This window comes from Epinephelus lanceolatus, chromosome 6, assembly GCF_041903045.1.
Source record: "Epinephelus lanceolatus isolate andai-2023 chromosome 6, ASM4190304v1, whole genome shotgun sequence".
NCBI lineage: Eukaryota > Metazoa > Chordata > Actinopteri > Perciformes > Serranidae > Epinephelus > Epinephelus lanceolatus.
Window position 1 is genome coordinate 11211744 of NC_135739.1, and position 16545 is coordinate 11228288.

The 16545-nt window shown below is 39.5% G+C and overlaps 1 protein-coding gene and 1 long non-coding RNA gene across 2 annotated transcripts; one reads left to right on the forward strand and one right to left on the reverse strand.

Annotated features, from left to right (window-relative positions):
- Positions 1–1566: 1566 nt before the first annotated feature.
- Positions 1567–3619, reverse strand: sox14 (SRY-box transcription factor 14). The gene has a single exon (XM_033620844.2). It carries the CDS (start codon positions 3125–3127, stop codon positions 2411–2413), a length of 717 nt encoding a protein of 238 aa, XP_033476735.1. The 5' UTR covers positions 3128–3619; the 3' UTR covers positions 1567–2410.
- A 1601-nt stretch (positions 3620–5220) lies between these two features.
- LOC117254429 (uncharacterized) lies at positions 5221–15623 on the forward strand. Its single transcript, XR_004501467.2, has 3 exons — positions 5221–5525; positions 14979–15041; positions 15161–15623. It is a non-coding gene; the product is annotated as an uncharacterized LOC117254429 (long non-coding RNA).
- The last annotated feature ends 922 nt before the right edge of the window (positions 15624–16545 follow it).

Here is a 16545-nt window from a genome sequence, read left to right on the forward strand (position 1 = left end):
TATCCTCTTCCTTTTTCTCTGATCTGGCGCTGAAAAGGAGTCCTGGAGAGATAAGGCAGATTGAATTCTCTCTGTTGTGCTCCAATAAAAACGTCAAAGAGGAGGAGGGGGGAGTTAAAGAGAGATTTAAAAGCCTCCCTATAATTTCAAATCATAATTTCCCTCCCATTATACCTCTCACATGCCGTTTATCGTCGCGGTTATTTATTCCAGGGCGTTGTAACCACAGTCAACTCCCGTGGCTGAGGTGGATAATTACAGGTGTAGTGAACGCACAGCTTTAATAAAAATAAAAAAAAAACAACATATATATATATATGTGGAAGAATATTCAGCTCATGACGCAATAAGAAAAAAAAATCTGCAGTTACTCCTGAAAGTAATTATAATTGTCTAATTTCAAAGTTGAATTAGGACGCTTTAGGGGTTTGATGTAAAACTTCACATTCGGTTCAATGAAGTATCACCCTAATTTACAGCTGCAGATAAGGACTAAGTCTGTCATAAAAATCTATCCTCCTCCTCCTCCCCCTCCTCTTCCTCCCTTCCTTCCTCCCCAGGATTGAATTGCACCTTGGGCAATAGTGCAGAATCGTGAATCTTAACTTCTCTCAGCATATGTTCCTGGCAGATAAGTAAACAATTTGGATGTGGAATGAAATTTTTAATTAATACTACAGTCGTCTAATGTGAGGCCGCGGTCCGCAAACCCTGGGAGTGAAGAAGAGGAAGAGGAGGAGGAGGAGGAAGGAGGATGATTTTTTTTTTTAAATCTTTAAATGCTCTTTTAATTCCTGCTGTAAGCTGTTTTCACTCTGCATTGTCTTAATGAGAGTCACTCACAAGTTTGGACAGGTTTAAACACGTGTGAGTGGTGATAATAGGTTTTAGCTTTTGGCTGCAGCACCTTTCTTTTTTTAAAAAAATTTGGAAACACAGATATCTAAACCGCACTATAGTGGTGGGCTGCTTTGCTTTAACAGCCAGCAAGTTACAAAGGGAAAAAAAGAAATCACATCACATTGAGTTTGCTCCATTAGTTAAACCTATAATTAAGCAGAAGGCTCCCTCCTTGAAGTGATTAAGCAGTCAGACAAGTCGGACGGGCGGAATCCCTCCAGGGAGGCCTCTCCTGAACTGTCAAACATCTAAAGATCACAACCGGTTCATCCCGGTGTCACAAAAAAACTGCCTCACCGCCGAGCATGTCTCAAACCTGTTTCAGATCATTAAAAAGAGAAAAGCAGCAGCAGCCAAACGCGCAGGTAATTAAGCCTCACACACATCAAACACTGCAGAGACACAGGAAGAGGATCGATGTGCAAAAACTGGATTCTCATCTTATTGTTCTGCCACGATTTGAGCTGTAGTGATCAGTTTGGGGTCTAAAATTAAAAATGCATAAATTGCGTCTTATTAAAAATATTCCAAACTTTTATTTCTAATTATTTATTCTGCCTTTTTTAAATTTCTTGCATTTTAAATCTACCCAGCTCCCCCGCAGCAGCTACACACACTATCTCCGTCATCTCAAGCACCCAGTAACCTCCAAATACAGGAAATTGATAGCGTTGAAGACAGATTGTCTTTATTCGAAATGCCTTTGCTCAGCAGTTGAACAAAGAGCAGGAGGTATCAACCTTCTAGATACATTATCCTTTCCATAACATGACAGGTTTTTAAAATACCATCTTAGATGATAATACACATATAACTCCTTGAATTCAAATAGAAGTTATCCTTAGAAATAACAAAATAATAATAATAAAAATTAAAAAATGACGCGATATTAGCACTGAACCACAGGAAAAAAATGCAAACTAAAAAAACATTTGGATGTCAATGACTTTTCTTTTGTCATCTTTAAATAGACCGTCTGGTTTTATGTGCCAGTTTTTGATAAATATAAACAATATGACCCGTATATAATCCAGCCTATAGGTCCTGATTTTGACCCTATCCAAACATCATAAAATCACGAGTGCCAAAATGTAGACTACTTTAGGCCTATACAGGAAATAAGAATGCTAATTGTGCAAGCCAAATTTGTTAAACTCAAAGGAGTTAGCCTATCAATAATCAACACAAATCAGCATATCAGCATTGAAATGTACACAATAAATAAAGTTAAAGGCCTCCTTTTCTGGCTGCCATTATAACATTTACATTTCTTACAGTTCACAGGGCATCGTCCTTTACACCAGCTCCTCTGCTCCGCTCAGGAACTTGTTGGATTTCTGGAAAAGTTTGTCTTTTTTTTTTAATCATTTTTTTGCCATAACAAGTCCAAGGCAGTTAATACTGTTCATGCCTTTTAATGGGGCGCGCTGTCCATAATATATTTACATGCATTTCAGTATTCAAGTGAATTTAAAAAAAGGAAAAAAGAAAAAGAAAAGAGTCTTTAGGGTTACATGGCAGTGGCATGTGCGGATGAATATGGGTCTATCCCAGTCTTGGTCATACCTGGAAAAAGTATGTAGGCCACCGGGGGCTGTAAACTTGACGCTGACCAGGCCGTGCAGTTACACGGGACGACATAGCCCGGGTTTGTGGGCGACGGGTGGGTGTGGGTGTGCTGACTGGGGCACCCAAGGGTGCCGAACGCGCCGTTCTGGTATCCCAACGAGGACGCGTACGGCAAAGTGCTGGTGCTCAACGTGTGCGGCATCTCTGTCATCTTCTGGATGGCGCTGGAGCTGAACTGGCTCGGGTCGAGGAAGGAGTATGGAGCGGTGGTCGGCGGCAGAAACGCTCTGGCTTTCTCCGAGTGGCTCAACAGAGAGTCCGCGGCCGACACCGGGAGTCCCTTCAAGTGGTCGGTGTCCCCGAGGTAAGGCAAAGGGAAAACGTACCTGTCCTTCTTGAGCAGGTTTTTGGGTTTGCGCCTGGGTCTGTACTTGTAGTCGGGGTGCTCCTTCATGTGCTGAGCCCGCAGCCTCTTGGCCTCGTCGATGTAAGGTCTCTTCTCAGACTCGGAAAGCAGCTTCCACTCGGCGCCCAGTCTTTTGCTGATCTCAGAGTTGTGCATTTTGGGGTTCTCCTGTGCCATTTTCCTCCTCTGGCCCCGGGACCAGACCATGAACGCGTTCATGGGTCTCTTGATGTGATCAGCGGGCTTTGACATCTTTAACAAAAGTGTACTTTTATCCCCAATGTTAATGACGAGGAAAAGTTCTTATCGGAAGGAAGGGAAACTATTCACCTGTCTAGATGCCAGATACCAGTCATGCCACGTCTGGGATGTTGTGAGTCTGCGAAACAGCCAAAAGAAAAGAGAAGAAAATAAAAATCCAGCGCCCGGTTTGCTTTTCCCAGAGTTAAAACACTGACGCGCGGTCGTTCAAGTCCGGTTACAACTCTCTTTCAGACCTGCGGCAGCAATACAGGAAAAAAATACATGTAAGATGCACACACGTAAAAAAAAAAATCCACAAAGGTGAAAGCAATGTTCCGCAGTCAGTTTGCAGGAGTCGTAAAAGTGTTATTTTTTTTCTCTGCGACACACTCCTCCTCTCTCTCTCTGAGGTTTGTCGTCAAGCACCTGGTTTGGAAATGAGCGGAAGAGCGTGAATACGAGCCAAAAGCGGTGAAGTTCAAAGGCTGGGCTGGTTTGGTTTCTGCACGCAATCTGACATAATCTGCAGGGCGTTCACTCACCAACCTGAGCGCCCAATCAGCACCAAGACCGGCTATTATAATACCTTCACGGAAAAATATATGTACATTACAACATAAACAAAGAGCGGGTGGTAGTAGGAGAAAAAAATAAGGAAAGAGGAGTGTGTGTGCGTGCGTGTGTGTGTGTGTGTGTGTGTGTGTGTGTGTGGGGTGTGTGTGTGTGTGTGTGTGTGGAGGGGGGTAATGCTCAGGATCCCTCCCCGATTCCATTTAATGTAATGAATCGCAACAAACATGGACCTTCAACCTCTTTTCCAGTTAAAACCTGACTTCAATCCAGAGAGGTGACTATACCGTGCAACCAATTTACTGTACAGCTTCACACAGGAGCATATGGGAGGGCTGTCACCTAAACACACACAGACACAGCTGTTATTTCATTTATTCTACGCGTAATAATAATATTAATGATAAGAAGAACAGTTTTATGCCTTTAAAAATAATTTAAAATGAGAACATTCCCTCTTATAAAACACAACATGGCACCCATTTTGCAGCAGTCTTGCTCAAAGACACTTCAGCAGGACTTTAACCTCTGTCCTCCAGCTGCAGGGCGCGCACACGCACACACACACCCCTGTGTTTAAACTAGGAGGATGCAAAATATATCACATTTAGCTGCAGTGTTTCAGCAGCCTTCTCCAACACTTCCCAATAAAATGATGCCACAACAACAAGCAAAACCATGATAGTACAAGGGCCCATGCACATGCACGCACAATTTAAGCCCGCGCGTGCCATCCGTGGGCTATACGTGGAGCTCAAAACTGCGCAAGTGACAGAATTACAAACAGCAAGGAAATATTACATCAACTGTTAAACGTTTAGAAAAACCCGCCATTGTGCGTCTATAATTGTTGCATTAGCTCGCATCAGTTTGACAGTGTGGTTTTAAGGAGGCACAGAGTGATCGTTTTAAAATGCAAATTTCAATGAGGACCATTGCCTAACAGCCCTCGGGCTAATGTGCGTGATATATGATTCCTTCAGCTGTGATTATTAAACCAAACGCAGACAGATGATTTTTTTTCTTTTTTTCCAACAGCGTCAAAACGCTGATTGGAGACACACTGGAGTCCTCTCTGGTTAGTTACACTGCTAAGTACATTTATTTAAGCTTGTCTTTGCCTGTGCCTATAAATATATATGTTTATGCGCGCGCGTACGCACACGCGGATGTTGTGGACCACATCCTACTGCAATTATCAGCTCATCTTTCTGTGTATGTGTGTATGTGTATGTATGTGTTCATGGGCTGCACACTTCAAAGATTCTTTAAAATGTCACCACATCACACTCACATAATATCTCTCATATGTTTGCATGATAAATAAAAATACTTTAAAAGATGAAGAACACCTTAAAGCTAAATACATTTATGGCGCGTGTATTTTAAGGTTTTATTCTGCGCAAAAACAGGAGAAAAGCACGCTCATGCGCAGGGCCAAAGCAGGTTAATTTAGCACCCAAAATAGGACAAAATGGAGTTATTTTTTCCTGCCTGTGATATTCCCATATTTCAGCACCATCTGTGTCTCTTTCTCACGCTCCCTCTCCGCTCCCCGGCCCCTCACACGCATGCGTCAATCGGCAGCTTGTAACAAGAAGATTTCCATCATATCTTTCTTTACAAACCCTGAAATTATAGAAAAAAAAATACGCCCGTTTTGGGAGGAAAATCCTCCTCACCCCGACCTGCAGAACAATGTAGCCCACAGCTGAGGACGCCCCCGACTTTCTTTCTTTTTTTTTTTTTTTAAACAGCCGACCGGATGCCTGCAAAAAGAAAAAGCTCCTCAAATCCTCCCAATCGGCGCGTTGTGATGTTCATCAGCCACCATGAGGTAGTGTACTGCTGCATGCTCCCACTGTATGTTCAGGTTATTTTGAAGTTTTAAATTATGTTGTGCTATCTTTCAGCCAACAGCGTATGCAATTTGACATGTAGGCTGCTGACACACACACACACACACACACACACACACACTGCAGCTTAGGCTTCATTTTGAGATCAATGAATTAGATAACAGGGAATTATTTTAGGGGCTGAGCCTCCTCCTCCTCCTCACGAGGGGGGAAGTCTACTATGTTTCTTATTCAAAAAACTGATTGTCTAATAAACGCACGCCTGAAAGTTCCCTCGACAATTTAACGGGGATAATGAGAAATGCAGTTGGTTTTAATTTGTGAGGGATTGAGATGATATTTGTTTTCCATCGCCTGTTAATATAATCGTTACTGTGCGGGATAAAAAAAGGTTAAAAAAAAATGCAGCTTATAAATAAGGAAACAGTTTTGACACTCAGGTGCGCGTAAAAAACTTTGTCTCCATCTGCAAACTTCAGACATTTGAAAAGGTGACAACAAACAGCTAAAATAATGATTAAAAAAAGAAAAATAACAATATATATTTTCTATATAGCCTTAATTTGCTGTATTTGCTTTAGAGGACTGTTAGCAGCTAAAGTGAGCGACTGATGAAAGTTTATTTTCATCTAATATAACTCAAAATGACTTATTGTAATAAACAACACATCCAAATAACAGGGACACGCATTGGCACGCGCGCAAGAGACACCCCCCACCCCTCCATACATGCACACACACGCAGACACACACAGCACCATCACTTGCACACACAACGAGGATTATCTAAGGACACATGTCCATCCATCTCGCCTTAAAAAGTGAATGGGGAGCGGCCTGACACACACAGAGCCTATTAGCCAAGTTGGGCTCCCGTGGAGAGCATTGAGGTAAGCTCCCCTACCGGAACTGTCCATGGTGCTGAGGCGGTAAGAGGGTTTCTTTACTGCACACATGCGTCCTCCCTCAAAAAACTCTTAAAAGCTAGGGTTGACATTTCAATGCCTTTTATTGTATTTCCATCCTATTTAGTGATGGTTCTCTGTCACAAAATATATATTAGAAAGAGACAACTCACATGGTCTACAACTTTCCTAACTTTTTTTTCTCCCAGCAGAATGTTTTTAAGCCTGTTTCTCTCACAGTGTGGAAGAAGCACATTTGGAGCTAATACATTATGGCTCCAGAAATTATAATAAACACATTTGTATGTTGAAAATAACTGCATGTCCCTTACTTTAGCATCAAGAAAAAATCATTAATGGGGTTAGTGGATAATGCATGCATGCAAAGTGTTACCTCAATTTTTGAAGTTGAACCAGTGGGGTTATGGAGTTAGTGGATGATGCATAAAAAATTAAGTTTGTTACATTGACATTGTTTCAGTCAGTTGACAACTTAATATTTATAAGTTTAAGAAGTTTGTCAAAATCAAACATTTTTGAGTAGGATGGAATTAAAATAAACAAGTTAGAATACCTTATATAAAATAATTAGACGACCAAATACAACCACAACTTTGGGACAAAAATTAAGTTGGTTTAACTTAATTAAGCTTTTGGAGGTCAAAGCAAATCATGTTGGTTGTACTAAACTAATGGGACTGACTCATTGTTACCAGAGTTAAATGCAAATTGTTACCTTCATTTCTTTTAGCTGAACCAGTGACTCATTTTTTAGAGTGAAAGATTCATGGGGTTAGTGGATAATACATAACATAAATACGTTTTTCAGCATAATAATTTTTTTTTTACATGTGTTATGTTAATGTGTTTCAGGCAGTTGGCAACTTATTTTAAGACGTTGGTCAAAATCAAAACATTCTTGACATTTTTGAGGAGGATATCTTAAATAATCTGACCACTAAATATCACCACGACTTTTTGACAAATATTACGTTGGTTTAACTTAAATAAACTTTTCAAGGTCAAAGCAAATCATGTTGGTTGTACTAAACTAACTGAGTTTGTTAGATTATAAAAGACTCGTAGGACTGACTTAATAATTGCCTGAATTAGAACTACTTAAGAAGATGCATGCAAACTGATACCTTCATTTTATTAAGTTGAACCAATTAATCAGTTTTTGTATTTCATTTATGTGTATTAGTTTGCCGACAACTGATTTTAAGAAGTTGGTCAAAATCAAAACATTTTTGACGGGGATGAAATTAATATAAATAAGTTAGAATATCTTAAATAAAATAATCTTACCACTAAATGTAACCACAACATTTGAACTTAATAAAGCTTTTTGAGGTCATAGCAAATCATGTTGGTTGTACTAAACTAATTGAGTTTGTCAAGATTATAAAAGACTCATTGGACTGACTCAAAAAAGCCAGAGTTAAATGCAAACTGTTACCTTCATTTTTTTAAGCGGAGCCAGTGAATCCCTTTTTAGAGTGCACTCTAAAAAGTGACTCATGCACTTTGTGGATATAAAATAAAGACATTTTTCAGCATAACAAAATTACGTTTTTTACATTAACGTATTTTATTCAGTTGACAACTTAAGTTAAGACGTTGGTCAACATCAAAACCTTTTTGAGTAGGATGGAATTAAAATAAATAAGTTAAAATATCTTAAATAAAATAATTTGACCACAAATATCACCACAACTTTGGGACAAAAATTAAGTTGGTATAACTTATTAAAGGTTTTTGAGATAAAAGCAAATCACGTTGGTTCAACTACAACTAACTGAGTTTGTCAGATTATAAAAGACCCATAGGACTGACTCAATAAAGTCAGAGTTGGAACTACTTAAAATCAGATGACTGTGGACTTAACTGGAGATAAGACAGGACACAGAAGATGTGAAAAGGGGAAAAACACAAATCAAAGCAAGTTAGTGAGATCACATTTTTAAAGAAGTGCATGTCCACTCTGTTATACTGATACTGTGCCAGCAACTGGCCAGTTCCATTTACAGTTTTGCGTCATTGATTCTTAGTCTTGACCTTAAAGACTGAGTACCTCTTGAAAAAAATGAAATGACTATGCAACATCTCCACTTTAACTGACTCTGGATGAACCTGGACTGGTCAAATTTATGTATGAGCACAAACACACATAGTTCACTCTCGTAGTGATCATTATGAATTTTTGTTTCCTGTCAAAGTTTTCAAAGAGCGACATAAAATTCATTGGCACTCTGAGCAAAACGGTGCAAACAGGATACAGAGCGCTCATACATCACAGCTCCCACTCCTGTGTAAGAACATGTTAAATTTAAAGAATAAAAGCTACAGCACGTAACACAATCTTTTTACAATCTGCCACATTTATATTTTCACACATTAAAATACTGGGTGTTCACGGTCGAGGCATTTGTTAGCGGTTTGGACTGATGTTACCATGTTGTCCCTGAAAATGGTACAAAAACACATACATACTGAACTGCTGATAATTAAACTGACAATGTTACAAAAAGGCTTTTCTTTCAGCGATATGGAAATAATTCTAAAAATCAAATTCAGCTCATAATACTGCAGAGCTTTTTACATCCTCCGCTTACATTCACTAACACTGAGAGGCAATCAAAACAGCAACGAGTGGTATGTGAGATCTTCTGCCAACATGGGGTATATATTACAGAAAATATCCATATATATCATATCTCTGTGGTTGCCATTTCTCAGTTAGATAGTAAAATCAGACTTGAATAAAACCTTTAAAAATGACTAAACTTAAGCTGTGCTCTCTTTTATTCTGCAACGCTGGATAGTGCAGAGCAGAGCGGGGGGAAAAATTAACAAAGGTTCAAGGCATCAGGTAATAATGAAAGGATAGGGGCAATACTTCAAAGACCACCAGGTCCACATCACACAATTATACAATACAATTAGGATTAAAGGGGCAAAAGAGATAACAGGAGATAGGGATAAATTATCACAAAAGGGAAGATGTGACTCTCTCCTGACCTTCATTAAGAGAAAAGAAAAAACTCATTTAGAGCTGGCCTTCCTTGCAGGGGGATTTGAGCCTTTCACATGAGACTGTGACTCACCAGATAAGATTTACACATTATAAACCAGAATCTAAACGAAACAATAACATAAGATGTATATTAAAGAATAAAACAAAACAATAAACAGTCATACGCATATATATAAATTATACAATAAATACCTACATCTGAATAATTATTATGGAGCTGGACTTTTTTCAGACAGAGTTTACTGTTCAGACAAACTTCGTAAAATGGATGCGAAGCATTGATTCTGATACAGAGCGAAACATTGTAGGATGTTTTATGCTTTCAGCTCTCTAAACCACTTAATAGGTTGTTTACCGTTACTATGGTAACCATGGGCATCCACATGCTGTGTGTCCATGTTTATTCAACACTCCGTCACAAATTGACGTTTGGTCATGGACTTTCCACGTTGAGATATGACGTGCAAGGTACCCTGGGTGCGTTGGTTGTTGATGTTCTGGGACGCTGTGTCAACTTCTGCCTGTTACATGCATTGTCTGTTCTCAAAATACACTTCCATTTTAACAGGAAATGTACAGTTTGCATACAGTCCCTTTCAAAATAAATGCACTACGTCGGTACAACACTCTGAATTGATGTTTTTTCCTTCAACAACAAATGCACATGGTTGGGTTAGAAAACAAGAACAGGGTTTGGCTTTACAATCTTACAAGAAGCAAACACTGTCCTCCCATGTGAAATTCAGTGGTTGTTGGACCCGTCCACCACCTCTCTCACTCGCCCTACTCGGACTTCTGCCGCCTTAACTTTCATGGCCGCTGGGCGCAGTTAAACAATAACAGTGACTGACTGGCTTTTTTTTTTCGGTGTCTGATGCCAGAAGTCACTGACCAAGGGTTGTCAGTATTAACACTTTTTTTTAAAAAAAAAAAACGGCGTTAATCACGTGCTGCTATTTTGTCCCTCTGATGCACCCTATAGTCAAACCCATAGATATAAAACGTCACTGCCTCATTGGCTGCTGGATTGTACATTAGCAGCGCCGCCATATTGGCCTGTAAAAAAACACAAGTAAACAGGGGAGCTGCGGTTTTTCTAGACAAAAAGCACAATAATGTTTATATTTATTAACCGATTGCAATAAGTCATTTTTATATCCAATGGTTTATGATCTATGTGTAGAAAATAAAAAAAGTTTCATCTCCAGTTAGATAGAATCCCCATATTTAGGCTATAATCACTGCTGGAAGCTCAACAGAGGAGTGTATGTTTCAGACTACATGACCTGAATTACCTACATGGTGTAAAATAATTCATTGTCATGAGGAATTGTAAAACAAAAAAAAACAAAAAAAACAAAAAAAAAAACACTTATCCAGCATGGCTTTGGCTGATTTTCCATGGTTAAATACTTGTGGAGACATCCGTATACAATACAATTTAACTTGCTAGCATGCTAGCTAGCTTACGCTGTCTGTTTATAAACTCACCATAACAAAGTATAGCTCAATGCAGAAAGGCCACCAGAAGAAAATGTGTTCTTAAATAATGTGCTTTCAATTCCTGTCTGCATTCAGGCAGGGAAAATGAAAGGCTTGTCAACATTAGCACGCTAGCACCATGATCCATTGGCCGTTTGATAATCTAATCAAAGAAAACCATTTTGTGGGGTGTCCCATCTAAAATGAGCAGTGGTTAATGTTACTATTAACTTACTATTAACTTAACTTACGCTGTCTGTTTATGAACTCCTTCATCATAACAAAGTATAGCTCAATGTAGAAAGGCCACCAGAAGAAAACATGCCCTTTATTTATGTTTTATAATGTGCCTTCAGACTGGTTCCTGTCTGCATCCAGGCAGGGAAAATGAAAGGCTTGCTAACATTAGCGTGCTAGCTATAAAAACTAAATAAAAACTAGCTCTAAAACTAGCTCTTACTTTGACACTCAGACCAACTTTTCATTTTCATTAAACCAAATTAATCCAGACTTTTTGTTCTGCTTTCTTACAAAGGTGCATGCAAGTTATCATACAAACAGGTTATCATATAAATTATGAACTTGCATTCAGGGGCTGAGACGTCACAGAGCTCGCTGAAGTGTGCAATGCTACATCCTGCAAAACCACACCCTTTCAGGTGAAATAAAAGGTTTTTAGGGAGTCCCTTGATTCAAGGATGAGACATGATGATTACATGATGTCTGATGGCAGTCTAAAGATGGATTCAGATTAAGTTAACATGATGTCTGAGTGACAACAGCCATTCAAAAGAAGCTCTACTATGATTTGTTTGTGATTTTGCCCTGTTACTACACCCTGTGGTACCATCAGTTGTACTGAGGGACCTCTGAGACAGAAGGAGCATTAGATGTGCTTAACACTGTAACTGTGCTCCCATATTGGGTCATCTAAATGCTTTGATATCTTTTGTTTGGAGGTGGACGCCTCCAATGTGGAATGAGCATTCCTCCTGAACCATCTGTCTCTTAAGGTCCTGAAGCTCCACCCTTGTGCCTTCCTTCCTTTCCTCAAATCTCCAAAACAAAACTATGAAATCAGCCACTGGGCAGTGCAGACGATGCAGGAGGGCCTGGAAGAAAGGAAGCACTCGCTGGAGAAACCAAAACACCACTGGACCGACCAGACGAACCTAGCCTTCATCCACACAGCAACTATCAGTGAGCCACCAGGACTCTATTCCTCTTTAATTTTACACTGTCCAAGAATCAGAAACCTGACGAATTCCCCAACCTCATCCACAACCGGACAAACTCAAATCCACTCAAAGAGCCAACTCCTCCACCCTCCCCTGTCTCTCTATTTACTGTTGCAAGCTTGACAACTGACATTTGATGTTCAAACATCTACTGCCTCTGCCTGATGTGAACCATGATGTTCCCACATTTCCACTGATATACTCATTGGTTTTCTGTCACTTGGAACACAACACCATCATCATCTCCTCCAAGGCTGTTGACTTTGTCCTGCATCCTAAACATTCCTCAGCCAATGAAGCAGATCAGCCCATGACCAATCATGTCCTCTAACTCCACTATCCTCTTCACAACACTGTGTGCCACAAGGGTCAATAATTCACATGTCAGTTCTGTAAAATCTTCCACCAATAAGGACCTTGAGGGCACCCTCCACTTCTTGATGCCCAAGCATCTACCACTCTGAGCCATCAATTCTAGAATCTGAGTACTCCTTTGCAGAAACCTACAGTGCAAACGTTTCTGCTGCAGATTGGGTTGGTCCATCAGAAAACAGGCCATTTCCATGTCATTCTTTATCCACATCCTCTCCTTACTCTTCAGTGCCCACCAGTGAAAGTGAAAGCCAAGTCCAGATCCACACTCGTTTTGGAACAAGCTTTGTCCACTTGATGTTTCACTTTGCTATATTTGCATTTTTTTCAGCAGCATGTCTGGATTTTCATAGCTTCCTCTTGGATGTATGCTGCTCCCACCTGGTTGCTACCTTTATATAACATCCTGACCTCAACTGCGTGCTGCTATTTTTCTGAGGCTACAAGCCCCCGAACGTCCCACAGAATAAGTAGAAAATGCAGAGGGCAGAGTCAGATACCAATGAAAAAATACAGCCATTCACGTTGGTGTGATACGTGGCCATGCGCCAATATTGTTTAACAGCGCTTGGCAGTGTCAGGGGGAAACGCGGCGGGAAAACAACATAAGGTAAGGGAGCAAAAGTCCGAATAGGGCAGGTGGGAGGGGTGGTGGATGGGTCCAACAACCACCGACTTTCACCCAGGAGGCTGATCTTGCTTTCCGAAAGATTGTAAAGCCAAACCCTGTTCTGTTTTCCCAATCATGCGCATGTGTTGGATAAATGTAATAACGTTTGTTGTTGAAGGAAAAAAAAACATCACTTTGCAGTGTTGTACCAATGTAGTGTTTGCAAATTGTACATTTCCTGTAAAAAAGAAAAGAAGTGTATTTTGAAAACACACAATGCCAACGCATTCTCACTCTGACCTTGTTACATATTGATGTTTTGGTCATGGACTTTTCACGTCCAGATACGACGTGCAAGGTACCCTGGGTGGGTTGGTTACTGATGTTCTGGGACATTGTGTCAAGTTCTCTTCTTTGAAGATACACTTCTGTTTTCACTGGAAATTTACAGTTTGCAAATAAAAGCACTACATCGGCACAATTATTCTTATTACTACTACTATTACTACTAGTACTATTTTTACTTTAACAACAAACACACGTGGTTAGGTTTAGGAAAAAAGAACAGGGTTTGGCTTTATAATCTTATGGGACATGAACACCGCTCTCACAAGTGAAATTCTGTGTTTGTTGGACCCATCCACCACCCCTCCCACCGGCCCTACTCGGACTTTCGCCCTCTTAACTTTCGTCCTTGTCCTGCCGCGTTTTCCCCTAGTGCCGTTAAACTGTAATGGCAACCAGTGGCGTATCACGCCGACGTTAAAAGACGCCTCTTTTCGGTGGTTTCTGACGCCGCAAATCACTGCCCAAGCGCAGGATTTTGATGACTTGGGAGAGAGACCGTACTCACAATGCATGTAACAGGCTGAACTTGACACATCGTCCCAGAACATCAACAACCAACAAACTCAGGGTACCTGGTCGTCGTATGTCGACGCGGAAAGTCCATGACCAGACGTCGACATGTGACAAGGTTGGAGTGAGAATGTGTTGGATAAATATACCACTACACACTGAGACTGAGTCAGATGCCATGATTGAGAGGGATTATTCTGCATGAGTCTAGACATTGCTTTTTTTTTTTTTTTGGGGGGGGGGGGGGGGGGGGGTCCTGCGTAGTTTACCTTTAAGTTGAACAGTAAAAAAGAAGTTCCACTTTTCTTAATGCCATATAAAGCGTGAGGTAATAAACTAAATACCATCATGGCCAAGAAAGAGACGTACAGGTCTCACCTCTGAGAACAGCTGGTTCCAAACTGTGATATTATCCTCTGTTACACTACATTCTGCATTTGGGAATATCTCAAATTAAATAACAGCTGTTCTTTAAAAGTAAAATATCCACGATAACACCTGTGACACATTTATACTCACTCATTAACTCTCATTATAGCCCAAAGCCGTATCTCATCACCGGACATAATTTGTCTGTTGGAGTGCGTGCCCAGCATCGACATTCAGGCTCTGTCGGCCCTTTTTAATTATTGGAAAAACACTTTTTAATAAATACGACACAGAACATTGTGAAATATAATATTTTGATTAATTGGATTTGGTGGTTATATTACAGTGGAGACACCCAGAGGTAAAACAAATGTGGCATAAAGCTCACCTTGATGGTAAACTGCCTGAGTCCAGTAAAAGCTAGATCAAAATGTGTCTGGATGGGTCAATAATAGTAATATAACTAGATACAGAAGCGTACACACATCTACATTAATTTCAAGGATTTGAATAGCTTTCTTTTACACAACCTTTCTTGTTTTTTTTATCTCTCACCGTAGGTGTACCAGCACTGAGTCTGAGACCTGAACCTGCAGACATGCTGCAAAGCTCCCGTGAGTCAGGTGATGAATTCAAAACTGAGATTGAAAATCAATATTCCTCAGTGCTTCTCCTGAATGTCTCAGAATTATACATATCAATCAACCCGCTCTTGTACCCTTTCTCCTTGTTTTGTTTACAGAACTTACATCCTGAATTGTGAAGTGGGAAAACCTTCACATGACAAACAGCTGCTTGTGAAATCGGAGCTGGACTGTTAGGTATTGTAATAAAAGAAAAAAAAAACAGACACAGCTCAAATAATGAAAAAGAGACAGTTGAAGAATTGAAAAGCTTTTGAAGCCAGACAGACTGATGGAGCGGGGGAAAAAAAATACAATTCTACAAATCTGTATCAGTGAATGAGTGAATGATTAATTAATTTTTGTTGAATGATCTGTTCTAGCCGTGCGAGATATCAGTTTCCATTTCTTTTTACACTTTTACAGAAGATCTCAAGAGACCGCCAGTTCAAAAGACGGTTCAATTTAGAGCTCCCATCTGAAATGGTTTCAGAGAGTCTTTGCCATACGTTGGGCTTTGATGTGTTTTAACTGTCGTAATCTCACTGTTCGGAGATGGGAAAATAAATTCTGTTAATTTTTCCATTGTAAGTGCTCTTTTTCCTGACTTCACATTTAAGATGCTTTACAAAAAAAGGATTAGCACATGAATATTGATGTAAAACTTATTGTTTTTGTTTGTTTTAAACAGCAATATCACATTTTTGTATTTTTGTTTTATATATCGTATTTTTGTTTTGTTTATCACATTTTAGTGAAAGTAAAGCACCTGTTCTTGAGAACTGGGACAGATCATGTTCTATCAAAGAATAAAATAAGAAAAAATTATAACTTACCAGCACACTTAGCCTGTTTCTGTGGTGAAACATTATTTTAAATGATTTATTTATATAAAATAAATATAATTTATGAAATGTTTTGATCTGCGTTCATTTTTCTAACATCTAAATTTGCCGTGTCTGAAAACAGCTTTGTCCCAGACAACAATTCACAACTTTTAACATTTAAAAAGTGTGTTAAAAGCCTTCAAAATCTAAAAGTAACAGTGCGTACTGATGACATTGGTGTCGAAATGTACTGCTGTAATCACCTTTGTTTAAAAATATATATTTTGTTAAAATGTTGGCCCTTTAAAGATGTGTCCCAGATTTTTGTCAACTCCATCAGATTTCTATTAAAACATCATTTAATAAGGTATAAAAAGGGGTTAGCTATAACACAAGGACTCCTGTCTCACTTCCTGGTTGCCAAAAAGGCGTGAATGCTGCTCGAGTTTTGGTAAGCTTTATATTTTTTGATAAATTCATTAAATAATATTATGAGGTGTGTCTGACAAATAACAACTCTGCAACCCTTCTAAATCCAAACTAAAGAAGAATTATAGTTCAAAAATTAGTATTTTGATTAGCATTAAGAAAACTCTTAGCAGGACTCCCACATATTTTCATGGACAAAATTTCAAAACTTTTCCATGATTTTCAAGGACCCATAGTAATTTTTTTCC